Below are 21309 nucleotides of genomic sequence, written 5' to 3' on the forward strand. Positions count from 1 at the left end.
TGATAACTTTCTCCTCTGTTCTATTACATTACGACTCTATTTTACTGGAAGTCTTCTGCTTGGCTCCTCACCAGATTTTTTATTTGGATGCAGCTGTGTGGCTCATGCTGAGGTTAAGGTGGTCAGCTTGTATAATCATCACTCATGTAAATCACCATGATCACATGTGCTACATTTGACAAAATGAAACTGGACGTTACGTGTCTGTGTGGTGTGTCACAAATGAAGTGGGTGGAAAAGACTGAGTGGGAGTAGCATTTTTTCTGCAGTGATAAAATAGCATCAGTCAAAACAAGCAAGAGAATGTGTTTATCTATGTTATGGTGTGTATCTGCATACAATATGCATGCATAAACGCATTTGTAAAGGCACTTATGTGGGCATGCATGTTTGTGGTACCACTTAAGTGTTGAGGCCTGATAGCATATAACCTGATGAATAAGCACATACAACTTCTTCTTCCCTTGTGTCTAATAACCGAAACCAGCATCTGAGGGAACAGACTAGCTCCAGTCATGCAAGTTAGCAAATGTTTATCCATGCTGTTAAAACAATGAGTGAGATGATAAGACCCATAAATAGATCTGTGTTAATCTATGAAGATGAATGAGTGTCTTAATGTTTTTCTCTGGAACTCAAAGCAAGAGTTATAGCTTTTCCTCTTGTCTAAATATCACAGTACTCATATCTCATATGTTCTTAAGAGAAAAGGGTTAGGCTCTGTAGTGTGTAGTCATTGCTGCTTGAACAGAGAACCATGAGAAAATTTGATTAGAGAGGACACACCATTTCCAATAGCTCTGTGCTGAATACAAAACTGCACAAGCAAATACATAGTTTACTTCAGCAAGGTTTAATAACATATTACTAAAGTATGATTTCTTTATAATTCATGGAAGGTTTCCCAATTCTTGGTATCAGAATATATTCAAGCCAATAAATAAAATGTTCTATACTGAGTGAAGATTCATCTGGGACCAAACAGACCACCAGTTCATCTGTCATATAAATGTCAAGTTATTCTGAATAAAAGTGTGACTATAAGTGACGTCACATTTGTCACATGGTGTGTCCACTTTAAGCACCAGGTCAAACCTGATGTCTTTTATATTGTTATTATTATATAGCACTCTTATATCTCCTCATCAACCAGTCTCCACTTCACCAGCAATTGTTGCTTTCAAGTGCTGTCGGTCATTTTTGGACTGTAGAGTATGACAGAGAATATTCTGTGGTATGCTGTTACAGACATATCAGATGATTTGCAGTGTACTTTAGTACAATTATAAATATTCCTATCATACACTTCTATCTAAGCTACAAAATGTAAGATTTGAGCTATTACTATTTTTTGGATTGTTTTTATATTCTTTATTATTATATTATATACTTCTTAATGTTATCACCTCCCAAACTCAACAGAAAAATATGTCAAGCTGTTAACGTTACTGTGATATTATCTCTTAAAAATGACTTGTCTAACAGGTTGGAACACCAGTGTTAACAGGTTCTAACAGAACCAAACCATGGACACCACACAAGGATTAATAAGTGATAAAAAAACAAACACATACATCATAACAGGGAGGAATAGTAATGGACAGTGATGCCCTTTTTCTTGGTTTGGCTACATTTGTTCGTACCTCCATATTGAGTGATGTAGCTGTGAAGACCTTTCATTAAAACTGATGCATGCAGTTAACTATATGTTGTCATCCTGCACATTCATAATGATGCTGAGGCAGTGGTCATCATCATATTTCACCACACACCACCTGCCAGCATGGTCGATGGTAATGACCTCAGGTTGCCATGACATTTTGATTACATTTAATCCCACATCGGCTTGTATGTTTGCCTCCTTAAGACTGAAACATGGGCAGTCCATTACTCCCTGAGGTCTTTGGCAAAGACAGGTTATATCCCTGTACTAGATTTTCCCCAGCATGGTATCCATTATCACCTGGTGAATGTTCAAGGTTCCCCTCACTGCAGTAAAATGGTCACCTATAAAAAGAGACAATAGGTAAATGTCAAAGACTCTCCACTCAGGGTCCACACCTCTATTTGCCCTGTAGTGATGCTGCATTTTAGCTGCTCTGAGTGGTGGTACCATTTCCTAACAAATATAATTTAATTATTACTCAAGCCCATATAATTTCTATTGTATTGTATTGTAGTCAACTATCTTGACTGACATATAGCTAGTTAACCTTCTACAGTTAAGCATAACTTTTATAACTATTATTTGTTTATATTTTTCTCTTATCCTTACAGAGTGGAACTTCAAGACAAGAAGGACAACATTTAATGTTTTTTTTTTTTTTTTTTTAAAAAGGAAAGAAAAACAGGAGTGCGATAGTTGAAGCTTACCTCATTTTGTACAGTGGAGTTCCCACCCAAAAAATAAATAAAAAATTGTCAGTTCACTTCCTGAAAATTGTCTCAATGGAATTGTAGTTTTTGTTTTTTGGAAGGGCAGAAAGTACATCCTATCAGGAAGATGACTTCAGGGACACACAGTAAACAAAGGAAATTATTTAAAAAACGAACTATAGTTGGACCTGATGTGTGTTTGATGTATGATTAGAGTCAGTTTAGCCTAGTCCAAGACATATATGAAACAATATTTTAAGGTTTTTATCATTTCATTGTTTATAATTCTTGCTTTATTCTTTTTAATGTCTATTATATTAAAAATACTGCTGTGCTAAGAATAAATCTATACCGATAAGAATCTCTGTTGGAGTGATAAAGAACACCTAAATATATAATTTTAGCCATTTGTTATACAGATGTGACTTATTTTACAAAACAAAATAAGTGAATAAATCATAGGGACAAAAAAGTTACTGTAGGCTATAACAGGAACGACCTGGCATGGATTTGTAATGAGTGTGCACAGATTATGAATATGTGCGCACAGATTTATAAACTAAGAGTACAGATTTATACATAGATCATTTTTTCTCAGCTGACCATCTTGCCGAAGAGGCTTACCATAAGAGCAGGCCCCAAAAATAATATGTGCTTGCTCTACCGAAACCGTCCCCACACTCCCTCCAGCAGGGGTGCTGAGATTCACTTAATTTGGACTTCCGCTTTGGGGCTAATGAAGAGACTAATTACGTTTTGTCACAAAAACTCTACAAAACAAGGAGTTCATGAAAGTAGTCTCCTTGATTTATCCTGTCGTACACTAATATAAACACTCGCAGGTGTCCGAGCAAGACTTGAACGCAGCACGTCTCGATACAGGAAGCCTTCAAACTTTTTTTTGTGGTAAACCTGTTATCCTCCTCACTCAAGCACGGTGCACGCCTGACATTTGTAAACGAGAAGAGCAGAAAATGAATAGAAAGTGAAGTCCCGCAGTCTGCGTCGAGTTGTGAAAACAGGAGGAGAGAGAGAGGAAGGATATATGCGACAGACAGACGGGCTGCTGACTGTCGGTTAACACTCCACATTTCTCTGTTACATTACGAGTGTGCGTTTGGCGGAGAGCCCGGTGTGTGTGAGCGTCGAGATGTGGGAACAGGAGGAATTCGCAAAACATTGGAGGAATGAATTTCCCGACGGAGAAGTCCCCCGAATGGACCTGAACTCTGTAGAGGACATCGAGTCGGAGCTGGAAGCGTGTAAAAGCAACCTGAAGAGGCTCCAGAAAGCTTTGGAAAAGGAGAAGTTCAAGGTGATATACCTGCAGACCACCGTGGCTCGACAGAAGAAAAACGAGCCCGAAAGGTTTGAAGGAAAAGACGAAAACTTTAACGCGGATACCTTTAATAAGACAGGGGACCAGAGGAAGACGCAGAGTGATAGAGAAAAGCTGCCTGACTTTGGAGGAGGTGTGAAGCCCCTCGTCGCAGCTAAGCCGGTGGGGGTCACCGGCGGCCCCATGGCCCGGGAGAGGAGCAGGTTCAGCGGCAAGACAGGTAAGCCCGTCCCTATCCCCGTCCCGCCGAGGAAACCCAGCCCTGTCCCGACATGCGTCCCTCCAACCAACGACAACGAGGGGAGCAGCGACCGGGAATATGAAGATGCGGAGCTCAATGACAATTTCGTGAGGAATAACTTGTTGGCACCAAGGATTCAGGTGGGCAGGGACAGCCAGAGGACGCCGAGCACCCATCGGGCTTGTCGCCACAGCAGGGAGTTTGACTCCGGTGATGACGGCAGGTTGTCCCCATCCTTCCCGCATATTAACCGCAGACCATCCCGCGGCTCTGGGTGCAGCACCCCTGACAGGAGGAGCGATGGGTACCTGAGCTCAGACCATGATGACTCCTCTTCTGCAGGTAATGATGTTTATGTTAATATTTACCACTGATAGCATTACTGGTGATACATTAAGAAACAAAAAATATAACCACACAATACTCATACAACTGACAACATACAAAATAATAAGACATAACACAACAGTGCAATGAGTCGTGTTCTAGACCAGAGGTTCTCAATCTCTTTAATATCAAAGACCCTAAAGTGACAATTAAACCACAGATCCCATTTGATAAGATTTTGTTCTAGGAGCCCCTATCTGATAAGATTACTGAAAGTATATGTAACCCATGAACAAAACAGTCACACATTCTGTCATTGCCTTATGGATTGAATTAGTGAAAATAATAAAGTATTCCCCATTTTACTGAGGGCACCGGAAATCCCCTAAAGGACCCCTTTGGTTCCTCAGACCCCACTTAACGAGCTACTGTTCTAGACAGTGGAAAACTCAGAAGAACTAATACAGTTTAATTGTGGCAGTATAAGTAATACATAATGTCACATATAAGCCAAACTACATTACATATGGCATATGGCGTCTCAGTATACACAAATTGTCACACAGCTCTATATTTTAGCACAGTCTCATCCTCTGTCCTGCGATACACCATCCGCTACTGTACTATTGATCAACAATGTTAAGTGTTATTTATTTCTAGCTCTTGTTTCCTGCTGTGACGAGCCAACTCGTCCATTTGGATCGTACACCATGAAACAAAGAGGCCCTACCTAAAAAGTTTGGCTTCAGACCAGGCTTAAATTGAGCTTCATGTGCTCTGTTGTTGTAGATATCTGACCTGATGTAAGGGAACTAATGCCTGTTAGATACTCATGCATGCAGTAGCACAAAGGCTGCTGCAACATGACACTATTCAGGTAGAGACAAAACAGGAAAAGTAAGCAACTACACTACAGATAAAGAAGTAATTTCCTGCTCCAGCATCTCTCTGACTTGGTTTCACTTCATCACCTACAGTGCATTAGTGGTTTACCTCAGACTGGGCCCAAGGTACTTATATAGTATGTGAGCAGAGAAGTTGCGTGCAATCGCTTTCGCATATATTTTCATTGTGTGAAGCATGGCATTAATCTTTTAAAGACCAAGAGGATGTGGAAACTGGTTCCTGTAGCTAGACAAGAAAAACTCTTTCTCTACAAAGTTCAACTCAGTTGAAGGTATTTATGTATGAAAGTCTTTATTACTGTTTTTGAACACAAATAAAGCCTGCTCAAGTCAGTATTTCATAAACCTTGTGGACTTTACCTCCTGTATGGTAACAAATGTCTCCTGTTTAGATTGGGTCAATGTTTCCATAAATATTGCAAATCAAGTGTTTTGACATCTTTTGGATCTTTTTTTGTTTTTGCTGCAAACAGCAAAAAAAACCTGCTGTAGTCTGATCTTTTCATAGCCACTTTCATGTTTAGAAATGTGGCTCAGATTGGGATTTCTTTTGGCCGTGCAACTGGATGTATTTGTTAAGATCAGATTCCCCTCCTGTAACCCCCTCCGTTATGACCATCAAGCAGGTGCCGCTTAACGTCACATACCGTGAGTGCAGCGGTTGGTTAAGCACCACAGAAACACACACACACACACACAGAATGACTCGGTGACATTTAAACGAGTAACGATAATTTAGTGTAAACCTCACAGACAAGAGGTTGCTTTATGTGTCATTGCATCACGAATAGATGCATTCAGGTGGAACCAAAGTCAAATTATTCACCAATGATTTGTGAGTAGTTGTAGTTTTATAAGACATTGTGATGTTGTTACCATGGCACACAGCTTCTGTAGAAGGCTTCTATGGGTTAAAGTAATAACATGTAGCACAAAGGCTCTGGCATTTCTGCGAGACCTCCTTAGGAAAGTGTGGCAATATTGACCGAGATTGACTACGTGTGCTGAGTCAAAATGAATGACTAACTTGAACATGTGAGTAGATTGAGGAAGGCAGACAAAACTGTTAATGACACATGCTTGTGCCCCTCTGTGTCCTGCCCTTTTAGGATTATGCCTGGATTAGTACTTTATTATAGCTTTGTAAAAAAGCCTTGTGGCTTTATTGTTTTATGTGTATGCCATTTAATGACAACAATGTAATGATAAGTGTGATTAGCATTACATTAAATGGTCTGAATATATGAAAGGAGGTTGGAGAGATAGCTGGTTGAGACCTTCAGTAACAACCAGGAACCAGTGGCATGTCTGCTGACACCAGGGCAAAACCGATTTGAGGAAGGCGCTCGGCCTCAGTCGTGTTCAATGTTGAAATCACTTGAGGCAAATGTCGTACTTTTATTAAACGGACTGTGTGAGGAATGGCTCTAAATCAAAGTCCTCAGACGTGAGTCAAAGTGAAAGTCTCCTATGTCTAAAGAGCTGGTCTCATAACTCAAATACAACAATGGATAAACAGTGAGAAAACACCTGCTGTGTTTCCTGTTGGTGACACACTGTTTATGCCAGTTTTGGAGTGGGGTGGGGTGGGGGGTATTTTCCCATAAACCTGTGGGTCAGTAAGGAGAAGCACTTACTGTAAGTCTTTCAATCAGTTCCATCTTTGTTGTCTGACAGGATATTGATGCTTTGCTCTGACATCTAAGATAATCAGTGGAAAGACTCGAAACAATGGAGGGTTTGTGGAGCTGTGGGAAGAACTGGAGGCATTTTTTTGGGGGGCCTCTGCCCACTTGGCTGAGAGGTCAAGTTTTTCAATAGAAGTAACAGCAGTTGTCTGGCTCCCACTCCCACTTGGAATTATGGGAGGTGGCCCTCTCTCACTCCCACACGCACATGAACACCAGCGGTGGGCTCATGCCAAGGGGTCTTGCTCATGCTGATACTGTTGTGTAATGCGTGTTTGCTGGGAAGAGGTCGCCCATCAGGTCAGATGAGTCTGAAGCCATAGGTCTAGCCTCGCTATATGGTTCCTGATTCACCTCTGAATCACAGCACAGTGTTGCTTTAAAACTGGAGAAACTACACTTCTGTTATTGTTAGACTGTTGCAACAAGCTGTGTTGTGTTTTGATGATTTCGCTGATCCAAAAATCTCACCGAGTGAGTCTGAAAAGTGGACAAAAAAAGCTATCACTGGTGTTTGTTTTGCATTAGTCTAGTCATGCCAGTGTGCAGCATGCAGTCCTCCATCAGAAGTGATGGATAGACTTTAGTTCTCAGTTTCTAGCTCTTTTAAGCATTTAAATGGAGAAATATGTTTGTTTTTTTTATTCAGTGACAGTAAGAATTTCAGTAGAATGAGGGAGGAAATGTGGCTTCAGTAGCTTGTTTATTTTTTATCCGACACAACATCTTTAATCTGCACAGGGAAATTCTGTGTGTGTTTATTTCTCCAGGCTTCACAGTCAAGTGTGATTACTCAATGTTTAATCTGTGATAAAAAAAAATTTGGCAAGGGAAGTAGATGCGTTAGTTTACATGAAGCTTATTGTGTCAATTACAGGAGCAGTGTTTTTCACCCCTTTGTCAATAGGATGGCCCAGCTGACAGTAATATTTCACCTATAACACACTTCACTGCATAGCATATGGTAGATCAGAAATAAACTAGCTTCCTGCATAAGGTTCAACATGGTTCACCAACATTCAAATGTGAAGCAGTTTCACCATGCAGCACTATTTGAATATGAAAGTCTTTGTAACTTTTTGAGAACAAATGAGGCCTAAAGTGGACAATATAACAAAAACAGTATAGGCAAATGTTATGCTATGATGAATCATCACTTTAGTAACCTCCAATAAGAGATATTTTAGTGGTTCTATGTGTTTTGGCTCTGGATGGTGGGCGTTATCATTTTGGAATAAAAGTCTTTGGAGTGAACATCTGGTCAAAACATACAATTAGAGAATAGCATAGCAGGATACTGACTGTATGTGGGAAGCTGATACTGTTCTAAGACCTCACATGATTATTACACATCAGTCCATCATTGACTGAGGTAAGATAACACAAGGTAGAATCCAACGTGATGGTGTCACCAGAAGTGCTTTTTGGTATGATGAACACATACTGTAATATAATATAATGTAATGAATTGAAATAACTAGCAGCCCTGGCAGTACATGCGGTGTCATCATCATTATGGTATGTTTTGTGTGACTTTCTGGATCTTAGGCAGAGTAAAAACTAACTTCCTGATGATTTTTATTAGACATTAGACGTTGATAACTTGGTGTTTAGAAGAGTCCTGTCAACATGTGGTCTAAGATGAAAAACTGTGAAACAAACCTGTTTTTGTCACTCGACTACAGAGCAATTCTCAAACACATATTTCTCCTTTCCCTCTCGAGGCTCTTTCTTACCTCAGACAAGCAGGGCTTGTCTGGGCCCGTCCTGAATTGCATGTGCAACAGGGAAACCAGCAGCTGCCATTGTTTCCATTTTAACTCTATGTGCTGTAAACGTCAGCCTAGACTGTTTGCTCTGTTTGTATGTGATTCATAAACCTGTGAATTGTAGTTTCCAGGCTGGCACCTAGCTGTTGACTGTATGTGTTGAAGCCACTTCTGGTTTCTAAGTATTATTACTGGACAGTTTGACAGCTCAGTTACTACAGCGTCTTACTGCAAAGTGAAGGCTTTACACTGTAGCACACAATCCTCTGAGAATGTAGCACATCCCCACAAATCACAGTAAATCTCTCCCAAAACTCTGGCTCATCTCACTTATTTTCTAGGCAACACTGTCGGTAAGCTCAGGCAGACATGGCTGCTTCTGTGCTGTCAGCCTTCTTTACAGTAGTACTTACACATAAAGGAGCTTATACAATGCTTCCTATTCTTCAAAGGACACTAATCTAGCATGGACACTATTAGCTGATTTATTGAGTAATGAAAATGTTAGGCTGCTTTTCTCTGTGTTATATGACTGTAGATTGCATGTTTACTGGCTCTGAAGGCCACAGAGTCAGTCAGGAAGCTCTGTGTGAACAGAAGGTGAGGAGGAGGAGGGCTCTGTGTATCACAGAGGGACCCACACGTCCTCTGTTCTCCACATTCAAGAATGCTAAACTCTGGTAAGTGAAAAATAAGGATTGTCAAGATCAGCAATTCAAAACATCTTAAAAAATAATTTTAAAAGCAGCATTATGTCAATTGAAATGACATTTGCACCACTTTTTTAACCAAAAGTAAGACTGAATGCGCCTGAAAATGTCAAATGGTGTAATCACAAAAGAATGATGAATATTAAATATTTTATCCACCCAATGTGTACACAAATAATTACTTAATTTTGTAAAATTTAATGAATCCCAAGATTAAATTTAATATTTAGAATAATTGTATTCCATTACCATTATTTAATATAAAAAAAAGTTATACTCAGAGATCATGCTAATCTAATTGATATGGTGTTTTATTGAGAATTTTAGGGGTTTTAATATATACCCTCAAAATGGATTAAAAGCAGAAATTTAAAGCTGGGTCCAGAAAAAACAAAGAATATTTGCAAGGTATCCATATGTTTATTTTCAAATTTTAACCCCTTTAAATTTGACTGAACCACATGGACACAAAAAAATCTTTAATTCCACAGGCAATTCATTGATTTGCTAGAAACTCAGTAACACATAGTGCACAAAGTTTAGGTGTTCAGACATAATTGGACAGATACACAAGTCAAACAAAGTCATCATATTTGATATTTTGTGGAAACTGCCTGATAGTGTTGTAACAGAACCTAGTTCATCTTTGTATCATACACATTGCCCACCTACGGTTCAGCACTCATATGAAATGTGGGTTATTTGCACAGTTTAGTGTCTCATTGAGGAAGTTTGGAAGTAAACTGACTGCTGTAGCAACAAATTGTGGACATAGTATCTCTTACTTGGATTTTGAAGAGCAATAACCAAACAAGTGTCCAACGGGTCCGAAGTGACATCTGCCGATGTGTTTACGTTCTGTTTGGCTGTGTAGCTGCTAACTGGCGTCAGCTGTGAGTGTTTGTTTGGTGGCTCATTCGACCAGCTCAGCTTCGGATGAGACGTGTGTTCATGTTTGTAAGTTATGTTTTGATGTGGACACAGGCTGTTTTTTTCATTTGCCCCCAAGTTTAAAGGATGTGATCTGTTTCATCTCTACAGCCTGAAGTCTCAGAGCCATTGACACTGGCAGACACTTTGTACCTACCACTTTGTTTTCTTGTGTGCACCTTCTTTTTATGATTATGTATCTAATTATTGTGGCAAACCACCTACTCTGATGTCTCTGATAGATTTCTAATTTTGAACTTCACCTCAATCTAAAAAGCAACTGTCAACCCTCAAGTAACTCTGACCCACATGTGAGCTCTTTTGGGCTCAATACAGTTGCACAAGACATATTTAGTAGCCAAGTATCCAATTATGTTTGATCCCATATCTCCCACACAGTTCTTTTTATATTGACATAGACCTACTCAGATGAAAGCTAAGACTTGGCACTTTAATGTAGTATCCATTACTTTATCTCAAATTGAAAGAGCCTGAACAACAACACGTGTAATTAGCCCCGTCCTTTTTCTAAAACACATCCGCCTTCAATGATGATCCAATGATTACATCCAACAAAACTGATTGGGACACATTGTGATTTTAAGACATCTGAAGGAAGAAAGCTGGGAAAGGAGATGATTCATCAGGTGGAGTTTTGTCTTTCTTGCAACAACCAAAAGCCAGGGAGCTTGTGATAAATTACATCTCACACATCTCAAATTCAGTTTCAGTTTCACAATAATGCATTGCTGCCCTGGAAAGCTTTCATTTTATACTTTGCTGATGCAGGCACCTGGAGATTAATAAATGTTGTCTACGATATTCTTCAGATCTAAAAAGTCCTCAAAGTGAAGGAATTCAAAGAAGCTACGGCTTTAAATTCTCAAAACTAACCTATTTATGGTTTAACTTGTCCCCGTGTTACTAAGGTGATGAATTAGTGTTGGTGGTTGTGCAGGGAGGCAGACAGGATGTCGCGGTAACAGAAGAGTGCGGGTTTTGCAGCATCAGTACTTCTTCATGAGATGGATGCAGGAGTGCATGTGGAAGCCTTGACCTTAGTTCTGTATCAGAGGTGTGAAGTGCTATTCACATCTCGTGCATGTGCACAGGGGTCATGATGGTATGTGGTGGTGCATATATATTCATATCCTGTTCACTCTAAATCAGTTGGCATTGTTCTATTTGTCATAGCAACCTACAGTAATAAAAAGATATGGCATTAGTCTAATTTTTTTTCGAATTGTCAGCAAATGATCCAAATCAGCAATGAATTGATCCTACTTACAGGTATTGTTTGTAAATCCAAAGTCTGATAGATCTTATTCCTCACTGTAATTTGTCTTTGCAGCCATTTCTAAAAAAACTGTCGTCATGGTAATCATTGTAATGAAGAAGCATGTCACCCAGTGCAACGGTGTATCTCACTCACATATTTTTAATAGTTTTTGGACAACAGTAGGATCAATTCATTGTTATCCATATAACCTGGTGATTTAAACAGAACAGTTACTTGTAAGGGACTTTCTTCCACCACAGCAGGATTTCCCTCTCATGATCAAATGACACACAGCGTAGTTGCCGTCACCTCTCAAGAAAGTGCTGTAATGCAGTTTTGTCTGTCTCCTGTAGCCATCTGATGTCAGCAACCTCGATCACTGACTGCTGACACTGTGATGAGTAATGAAAGCAGTTGAGGCACTAGACCAAAGCATGACCATGACTAGGGCTGGGCAATATATTGATGTTATATCGTTATAGTGATTTTTTAAATTATATCCCTACAATATTGTTGTGATATTGAGTTATTTGGTAAAAAAAAAACATGAAATATGGTTTTATCTATAGCACAGCCCTAGCCATGACATGGATTCATTAGTTAATGTGTAGATTGTGACAGATTAAAAAGTGATATTAAAGGTCCAGTGTGTAGAATTGAGTGGCATCTAGCAGGATGGACTTATCAGAAATGGAATATAATATTCATAAATATGTTTTAATTAGAGTAGAATCCCATGAAAATGACTGAGCCCTTTATATCTACATAGAGAGGAGATGCTCTTCTGTGGAGGTCACCATGTTGCACCACCATGTTTCTACAGTAGCCCATATTGGACAAACCAAACACTGGCTTGAGAGAGGGTCTTTAGTGGTCTTCATGAGATTTGTGGCCACCGTAGATTCTCTTACATGCTTAGAAGGGGAGGGGGAGGGCTATTCAACTGTACCCTATTCACTGTGCCTTTAAATAGAGATTAGGTTTTATTTAAGTTTTATTTAAGAATGTCAGTGGTTAATCGGTTACCCACTGAGAATATTTTTGATGTCGGTCTACTGGTTAATTTGCATACACCACTCGGTGCTAAATTTTGGTACCTTGTGTGAATGAGAGTAAACATAGCCTAAAATTAGTTTTAAAAACACACATTTACATCCTGAAGCATCTCACACAGAGTCTCCATCACTGACAGCAGCACCAACCTGTAGCTATAAAGAGATATAACGGATCCAGTTTTCCAACCTGCATGTTGGCTAGCATCTTTAGCATAGCCATACTGTACTGTTTGTGGCCTATTTGACGGTAAAAATGTGTGGCTGTGGTGTCTCCTGTTTGACAGCACTGTGTTTGTCAGGTAACTGTGCTCTGAAAGACTTTACGGTGAAGATATTAAAGCTGCAGTTGGTAAGTCTTATAAAAGTAACTTTTTGTCATATTTGCTAAGACTGTCACTATGTAAAGACAGCATTACATGAAACTAGTAATCTGTAAAAAACAGAAAACAGGCTCATTTAGCCCCACCTATGACCGGACAAAAAGAACCAATCACAGCCAGGATTGTGTCTGATCATAGCTGTCAGTCACTGCTCACGCACACAGCCCCCTCCCCCTTCCTCCTCAGCTCGGTCAAGCTCATATTTCCGAGTTTCTAGGTAAGGTATAGCCATGTGAAAGTCACTGTAAAGCGTTTTAAATCTAGCTGTGTGGAGTGTAGTTCATGTATTACCGATCGCGTGCACATCCATGGTCGTGTCAGCCTCCTCTGGGGGAGGGACTTTGGAGGCAGGGCAAGGAGTACAGCGGAGAGGGAGGGGGAGGGATCTGAAAGTTGTACTTCTTCAAATTTGATGCTAAGTCCTCTCTCTCCTCAAAGTTACCAACTGCAGCTTTAAGTCACACAGATGACGGACTGTTTAACATGCTAATCGTATGGTTTATCTGTAGCAAAAACATAGGTGTTACTGAGGCCATCAACCAGTTGTTGTGCTGAATGACTGAGACTGATATGCTGCCAATATAGTAGTATAGGGTGACGACAGATTTTAAGTTTGGTTAGCCTGAATATGTTATACCATTGAAAGCTACTTTGATTAAACGCATTGAAAACACTTTGAGGTGAAAAAGGATGAGCTAAAAGTCAAGCTAGCTGCGGCAGACAAGCTAGGTCTGACAATTCTCACAAACTAAAGCTACAACTTTTCTTATTAACAGATTATTATCCGGTTTATGGGTACTGGTTATTTATTTAACCAAATGAACCAAAACCAACATCCTTAGTTTCATTATGTGACTTCGTTCTGACTGTTTCTCTTTTGCGGTATCACATAGTAAAGTAGAACAGGAAAATAGAGTATCACAGCACAGTTAGTCTGTACTCTAGATCCTGGCAACAATATGTACTTAAGCCAATAAAGAAGAGCTTTGTTAATGCTTACTGATTTCCCACCAGCTTACTGTTCATCAAACGTTGGCAAAGTGCCCTGTGTGTGTGTGTGTGTGTGTGTGTGTGTGTGTGTGTGTGTGTGTGTGTCCATTCCGAGAATCAACAAGGGTGTGGACCTCCCAGGGGTTCATAATTAGGGACATGGCTATGCTTGAAAGGTTTTCACATTAGAAGGAGCAGGCATAGTTTACAGGCCAGTGGAGGTGACGGTCATCTTGCCACAAAGCTTTACTCTTCATCCACTAGCGAAACCAGCCCCCCTGCGGCTACTGTTCCCATCTCCCTTGTGACAGGGCTGAGCTGCTATATCCCTCACTCACCCTCTTGTCCTCAGCCAACCCATTTTTAAATAAAGCCTAGGCAAACAAACTGAGCCCTGCTATCACTTACCGAGTTTCCTTCGGATTGCACGGTGGGAGAGGGACAGGAAATGCAAACTCATTCTCGATGTGAAATCCTCTCCTCTTAAACCAAGTTGAGAGGAGCAGCTCTGAGATAAAGGGGTGTGAGGGTGGTGGTTTTCCTGTCAGTTAACTGATTCATACAGGTCTGTTTGTGGCTCTGCTAAATGAATATGAGGTGTCTCAGAGATGACAGTGACGTCAATTATGGTACAAAACAGCATGTTAGCCAGGATAGGGAAAACACAGATTACATTTAGCTACAATCACTGCACCACATGACTCTGCTGACTTCTGGCCTGCAAACTGAGAGCAGAAGAAGAGACTGGCTTCATCCTGTTCCCTCTTAAAGGTTCCCAGTTTCTATTTTTCTCCCTTGTTCTCATTCCTTTTTTTTTCAGTTGATCTGATTTTGGATCACATATTAATTTAAGGCCTCTATGGTCCTGATCAGACCTCTTTGTGTTTTGCACTGTGGCTGATACAGGATTTCAATTCATTTTACAGTCCTAATCATTATAAGTCTCCCTCGATATGAGTGTGAGCTACATGTTTATGATGGAAAAACATAAATTATTTCTTGTGCTCCATGAAATCACAGCTCAATTAAAAATGATGTCAGCTCATCTATACTTTAATATCTGTGATGTCTGAATTTGATGATGTTGACGTTGCAGATGCAACTCATATGCATACACACCAACAGCTCACCCCTGCTTTTTTTCTTCTTCTTTTTTTTTTTTGGTTGACGAAACTTCCTCTCAGACTGAAATCAGAGAAAGCACCAGACCACTTCTGATTGGCTAACTTCTATGGCTGCCATGGAGACCTCTGTGCTGTGCTGTGCTGTGCTGTGCTGTGCTGTGCTGTGCGGTGCGTGTGTGTGTTTGTGTGTGTGTGTGTGTGGTAAGGTGCTGGTGTGTGTGCACAGTGCATATGAACCCACAAAGCCATGTATTCTTCTCTGACACACTGTAAGTGGGTGTGCATGGCCACATATCAGTTGCGCAGCTACTCCCACTTTGACTAGAGGGGGTCGATGCAACAATATCAACATGATGATGCACTCCCAGAACTGCTGAGGGTATCGATTCTTATAGAGCCTTGTGTGTAGGCCTGAGAGATAGTGTGGATGCATTTATAATTTACTCACACCTGAGTCTGCTGTGTCTAATAAATGTCAAATTTGATCAAACATTCTTGTTTATCAAATGTTTCAGTCATGTCCTAATGTATGAATAATTCATGCACCAGGATTTTGTTTTGAAAATATGAGCAGAAAACCTAATTTAGCTCATTAGCTGGAGCTGAGAGCTGGGTAATAATGAGTGGGACCTGTTATTCCACACCAGACACAGGAGGTAGACAGCTGATGCACAATTTTAGGATGCTTTTTTATGTGTATGCCACTTGTTGCAGAAGGAAGCGGTATGCAGTAGTTGGCAGTGGCAGCCTTGGTCCAGTGGTCAACATCTGCTTACTCAGACTGGCCACAATTTGAATTTTTTAGCTGTTTGGTACAATTTCATGCATGTGAAGAGCTTTGTCATGTTGGGATTTTTTTAACCAGCAAATATTACTGTTTCCTCATGTCTAGTGCAGTGAAGCTCAAGAAGGTCAAACCATATTTTGGATTAGTCACTTTGCTCTTAACTAACTACTGACTATGTAGGATAACAATGTACTAAATGTTCAGTAAAAGTGTTGTGATAGCACTCTACTGTTTGTGTCTGAATGTCAGGTTTGTGCTCTCCCTTCTGGCATGTGAACCTCTCATGGTGACAGCGTTGCCATGTCCAGACCAGAGGGGGAAACTGCTCTCATTGGCTTTTGTGGATCATCACCTCCATATTAAAAGAATTTGGCTCCCACTCAGAGCTTTTTAGCTTTCATAGCTGTCACAGCAGGAGCTGTTCCCATTCCGTGACTTTTTTCATTGGCACTGAACGCAGCGTATTCTTTCTCAGCACTGCAAGACACAACTTCTTGCCAAACCTTTGTCACTCCATTCTCAAGAAAGCAATCTCAGTAGTTGGCTGCACACAGGGGATGGGGGATTAATGGAGCTTTGATTTAGAATAATGGGCTTGAACACCTTTGCTATAAACATGAATGTGCTCTCGCTTCTCTGTCCCAAAGTGCTCTGGTTGTTATCTTAAGTTCATCCTTTACTACGCTCATCACTTTCACTTCTTCTTTCTGGAAGATAATAGCAACAGACAAACAAAACAGACACATGAACATAGGTGGATAGAATGTTTTTATGGGTTCTACTTTCTGTTTAGTTTAGGCTTGCTCACTGGTTATCTGACTCGGACCATGTCAGAGAAAGGAAAAGAAGTGCTTGAGTTTCAGGTCACCGGAGCTCCCACTGTGGATATTGAATGTCACTACGATCCCGTGTGGAAACAAGAGCTACACAGAGTCCACGGGTCAAGACTTAACATTACACTGAGGATGAGATCACTCTACAGTAGAAAGTTGTCTACTTATTCTATTCTGTTGAGTTTATCAGTCTGTTGTGAGCCTCTCTGCAGAATCAGGCAGAGTTTATTGGTGCATTCTCGTAATTGCTTTCTAGCCACAAGGTCTCTGCAAATGATTTGAGAGCAATACGACAGAGCGCTGTTTGCTCGCAGGATGTGATTTGAGGCCACTCTTTCTCCAGCTCTGCTACCTTCATTTTTGCTTCATATTTGGTTGTTGCTATGATTTCATAGTACAGAGGGTTATTTTTTAAAGACATTTATTTGTTTTCCTTCTCGTATCATGTCTATCTGTCCAGAGCAGTCAGCTGTTGGTTTGTTCTTCCTCTCACCCTGTGACGTATAGCAGAGCTTAAAGTAGTTTGTTTTATCTTAGAGCAGAACTGTAAAGATGGCAGTAATGTGTGATAAATGACAGAGATGCTTTTTTTAAAACAAGGCTCTCTGGTTCAGACACAATCCACACATAACTGAAAATAACTCTGGATGAAAGGAGAGAGAGAGATCTGGACAGTGCAGCTTTCCCTCTGTGTTTTGCAGTACATGTCCCTCTCATTTGTGTGTGTGTGTGTGCGTGTGCGTGCGTGTGTGTGTGTGTGCGCGTGCTGTATTCTGTCCTGCTGCAGTGAAATTGACTGAGGTGCAGTGACCGGCCTGGTGGGAGGGAGCCAGTCCCTCTGCAGCTCCAGGCGATGCACCAAGCACCCTGTGTTACACATTATCAATAGCTGTTTTAAAAGCTTTTATTTCTAATTAATTCAAAATTTTGCAAGAACTGAGAACTTATATTTCTACATGCTTTAAATCTTTTTTTAACAACTTTGAGCAATAACTTGAGCCGCTGTCACATAATGTAAGACTTAAAGGTAAACAGGTGAATGGTCCTGCATGCTCAACATTTATGGGACATAATGTGGAAGGGAGTCAGTTGGGCATAATGGAATGGTGAGGAGATGGACAGCGCCCTCATGTGGACAAATTTAACAGTGACGTTTTGTTGTGATGCATTTGTGTTCATTCAAACTGAACTTGTTGCTTATATTTTCATTGCGTTGTTTCCATAGATAATTTCACATTGGCTGCGACCTTTGAAAGAACAAATTAGGCTGTGAGAGGCAGACCTGCTGATACACATCAAACTCAGCCACTGTGATCACTTCCTGTCATAGAGACTGCACTGGAGAAAGTGAGCCAGGTGAAGTGAAAGAAACCATCACTGGTTACTGTAATTGCAATAAAACCTTTGAGAATAAAAAGCCAATCAGAGTAATTTATCAAAGCACCTGGTCCACAAGTATAAGCATGTATACAAGTGATGTTTTCATCTGCTTTGACTTCTGCTTCCATCCACCACTGTTATTTTTACAGAACCACAACCCGCTGGTTAGGTTGGCTGCAATGAACAAGCTGAAACAAAAGCTGTGTGAATGTAGCTGCTTAAAATGTTGCCACATGTATTAAAAGTAGCCCAGTTCTTGTAAACTTAGCTGCTGACTAACAACCAGCCTCCTCTCTACCAGAAGTACCTGCAGACAGACTGATACTGACTAATGTCTGTTCTTCATTCTTTCTAAACTTAGACTTAGACATGTTAGATCTCTTAGCAGTGACATATTGTTGAGTTTATATTGTGGCTTTGCTGTTGTAAACATGTTGCTGCTCTGGAAGCAATACTAGGTTATATTTAAGATAAACCAATGCTGACTGATCCTGTTCTGAATTAGGATTATTTTAGACTTTTTTTGTTTCACTTCTCCCCAAAACTCCCAGATTATGTTGAGGCATTTTATTTTTGACATTTATTACACTTATCTGAAGCCCTTCGGGTGTCAGATACTCCCGTCAGTTATCACACACACAACTGTAAACATAGATGAACCTGCCTGGAACAAATCTAAGAGAGTTTAAAAAGATAGGTCCTGACGACGGTTGCATGCACAAGAGCACTGCTGCTGAAATAATCCCACTGTACTCCCAACAACTCCTCCTTTAGATTCATCCACTGATGGTTTTAGCAAAAGGTCCTGAACTTGTGTTGACTGAATCTAAACACTAGAGTGCAGTAGTTCTTTATACCAGTGCCTTCGCTGTACCACCTTAAAGGTGTGTGTGTGTGTGTGTGTGTGTGTGTGCGTGTGTGTGTGTGTGTCAGCTTTATAGGCAGGCATCGGATGAAATCAATCATTCAGAAATTAATCTGTGGAGTGCACACACTGCACTGTTGTGTTCATTGTACACACACACACACACACACACACACACACACACACACACACACACACACACACTGCTTTGCATAAACAGACAGTGTGTTTCTTTATGGAGCAGTGTTATCTCCTCTCCGGGTATGTTTTGAAAATGGCAAACAAGCTCACTGTTTAAGAGCGACTGTGAAGGCAACAAACAGCATCGTTAACACATGAGACATAGTGTGTGTGTGTGTGTGTGTGTGGAAGGGTAATGCTCCTTATTGGTGTCTGCCCAATCACAGCATGATTCAGATGATTTCCACATTGACCTCAATAGATCAAAGTGAATTCAGCTGGCAAAGGATGAATTCTCTCTCTCTCTCTCTCTCTCTCTCTCTCTCTCTCTCTCTCTCTCTCTCTCTCTCTCTCTCTCTCTCTCTCTCTCTCTCTCTCTCTCTCTCTCTCTCTCTCTCTCTCTCTCTTCTTTCCTCGATCTCTTTGTCCCTCCCTCTGTCTTTCTCACTGACAGAAGCAGGAGAGAGATTATATTTAAAGAAGCTCTATCTTATTATAAATCACAAGCTGGTTTAATATAAAACTGGGACGCACACATGCACACATGCACACATGCACACATGCACACACTGATATGTCACAGTGGTCGGCCAGACAGGGTCGTTCCACATAATTGGATGTTGAGGGAGTTAAGGGGGGATATTCAGGGCAAATGAGGTGAGCGGAGACCTCGCCTGCCAGAGCACTTGCTGTTATATATACACACACTATGACTGGGAATGCATTTGACCCTTTTTGTACCCAGATCTAGAACAAAAAAAAAGTTTGTTTGGTTTCGCTTACAGCCAATCACCACAAGAGTTTGACTTAATGTGACGTGTGATTGGCCCACTGCCGGAGCGGCTACAACTCATACAGTCTGTGGTGAAGTGAAGCGTGGTGTATTTGATGGAGTTGGCAGTTCACCGTGCTGAGATGCCACAAAAATTAATATTTTAATATTTTGAACACTTGCAAAATGCGTTGGTGTAAAAATCATCTGGATGGGGAAGGGTGGTGGGATTTAATGCAACTGAATACTTCCATTCACATGATGGTATCGAATGAAGTAAGAAAAAAATGGTATTCATTGAAGTACTTTATTGGTATTGATAACACACACACACACACGCACACACACGACAGTACTTGTATTAACTGTAGCATTGTGAATCTCATAAAAAGCTAACAGCTCAATAGGTCATATAGTGTTAATTAAAGTCATATAAAGGAATTATTATTGTAATAACACACACACACACACACACACACACACACACACACACACGGGATAGTAGAGTAGCAGAGGAAGAGATAGGAGAATCCGAGGAGAGCTAATTGTTAGATGAATGACTCTTTCACACTGATAAAAACTTGAAGTGATGGATTACAACAACACAGAAGAGAGACAAATGACTTATTTGTGCAGTTTAGATGAAAAAGAAAACCCAAGAGGCTCATCACACCGTTTCATCTAAAAAAAAAAAAAGAGAAGCAAATAACAAGCGATAAAAATAAATAAAAAAAACACCCCAGATGATTTCAGGCATTCCCATTTAACAAGCAGACATTCATCACCCGGGTGCACTCCGGGCTTTTTAATAATGCATAGTCATGGCTCGTCCACACTCCCATCTCCCCCAACCCCCAAAACAAAGGAACGTGTAGGAAATGCACAACTTCATCTCCAAGGAGTGTGAGGGTCCTTCACAAAGGGCTGCGTGCAATGACAATCAGAAAACACTGTTAAATAGGAAGCTGGACTTAACTCAATATTGTTTTAGTTGTTATTTGATTAAGTGATTAAGTTTCTCTGTACATTTTAGGAAGTTAACAAACAACTGTGTTTTCCCTTTAGCTTCCTTCTTTAATAATCTAGTAATATTGGCAGTTTTGAAGTAGATAAGTGCAGTTTAAATGCCAACTCTTGCAAAAATGCTGCGCTGTCAAGTGTTCACTATGTTTAATTTCTCTTTCTCTCTCTGCCAGGAATGATTTCAGTCAGTGTGAATTATTTGTGTTTTTTGTAAATTCAGTTTTGCTTCAGTGCTTCATTTGGCTTTTTTCTTCTTTTTTTTCCTTTTTCTTTTTTTTTTTTTGAAGCTACTCATATGGAAACACAGCTGTCTATCTCCTCTGTGTGTGTGTGTAGCCCCTCGCTCTTTCACTCTC

The 21309-nt window shown here is 40.4% G+C and overlaps 1 protein-coding gene across 1 annotated transcript in view; it reads left to right on the forward strand.

Moving 5' to 3' along the window:
- The first annotated feature begins 3336 nt into the window (after window positions 1-3336).
- Window positions 3337-21309, forward strand: part of abr (ABR activator of RhoGEF and GTPase) — a 127685-nt gene continuing 109712 nt past the window's right edge. The window contains exon 1 of the mRNA XM_053331433.1: window positions 3337-4298. Coding sequence (XP_053187408.1) covers window positions 3527-4298 — 772 coding nt within the window. The 5' untranslated portion in view covers window positions 3337-3526. The remainder of the gene's footprint in view (window positions 4299-21309) is intronic.

Source organism: Scomber japonicus, chromosome 13, assembly GCF_027409825.1.
Source record: "Scomber japonicus isolate fScoJap1 chromosome 13, fScoJap1.pri, whole genome shotgun sequence".
Lineage (NCBI taxonomy): Eukaryota > Metazoa > Chordata > Actinopteri > Scombriformes > Scombridae > Scomber > Scomber japonicus.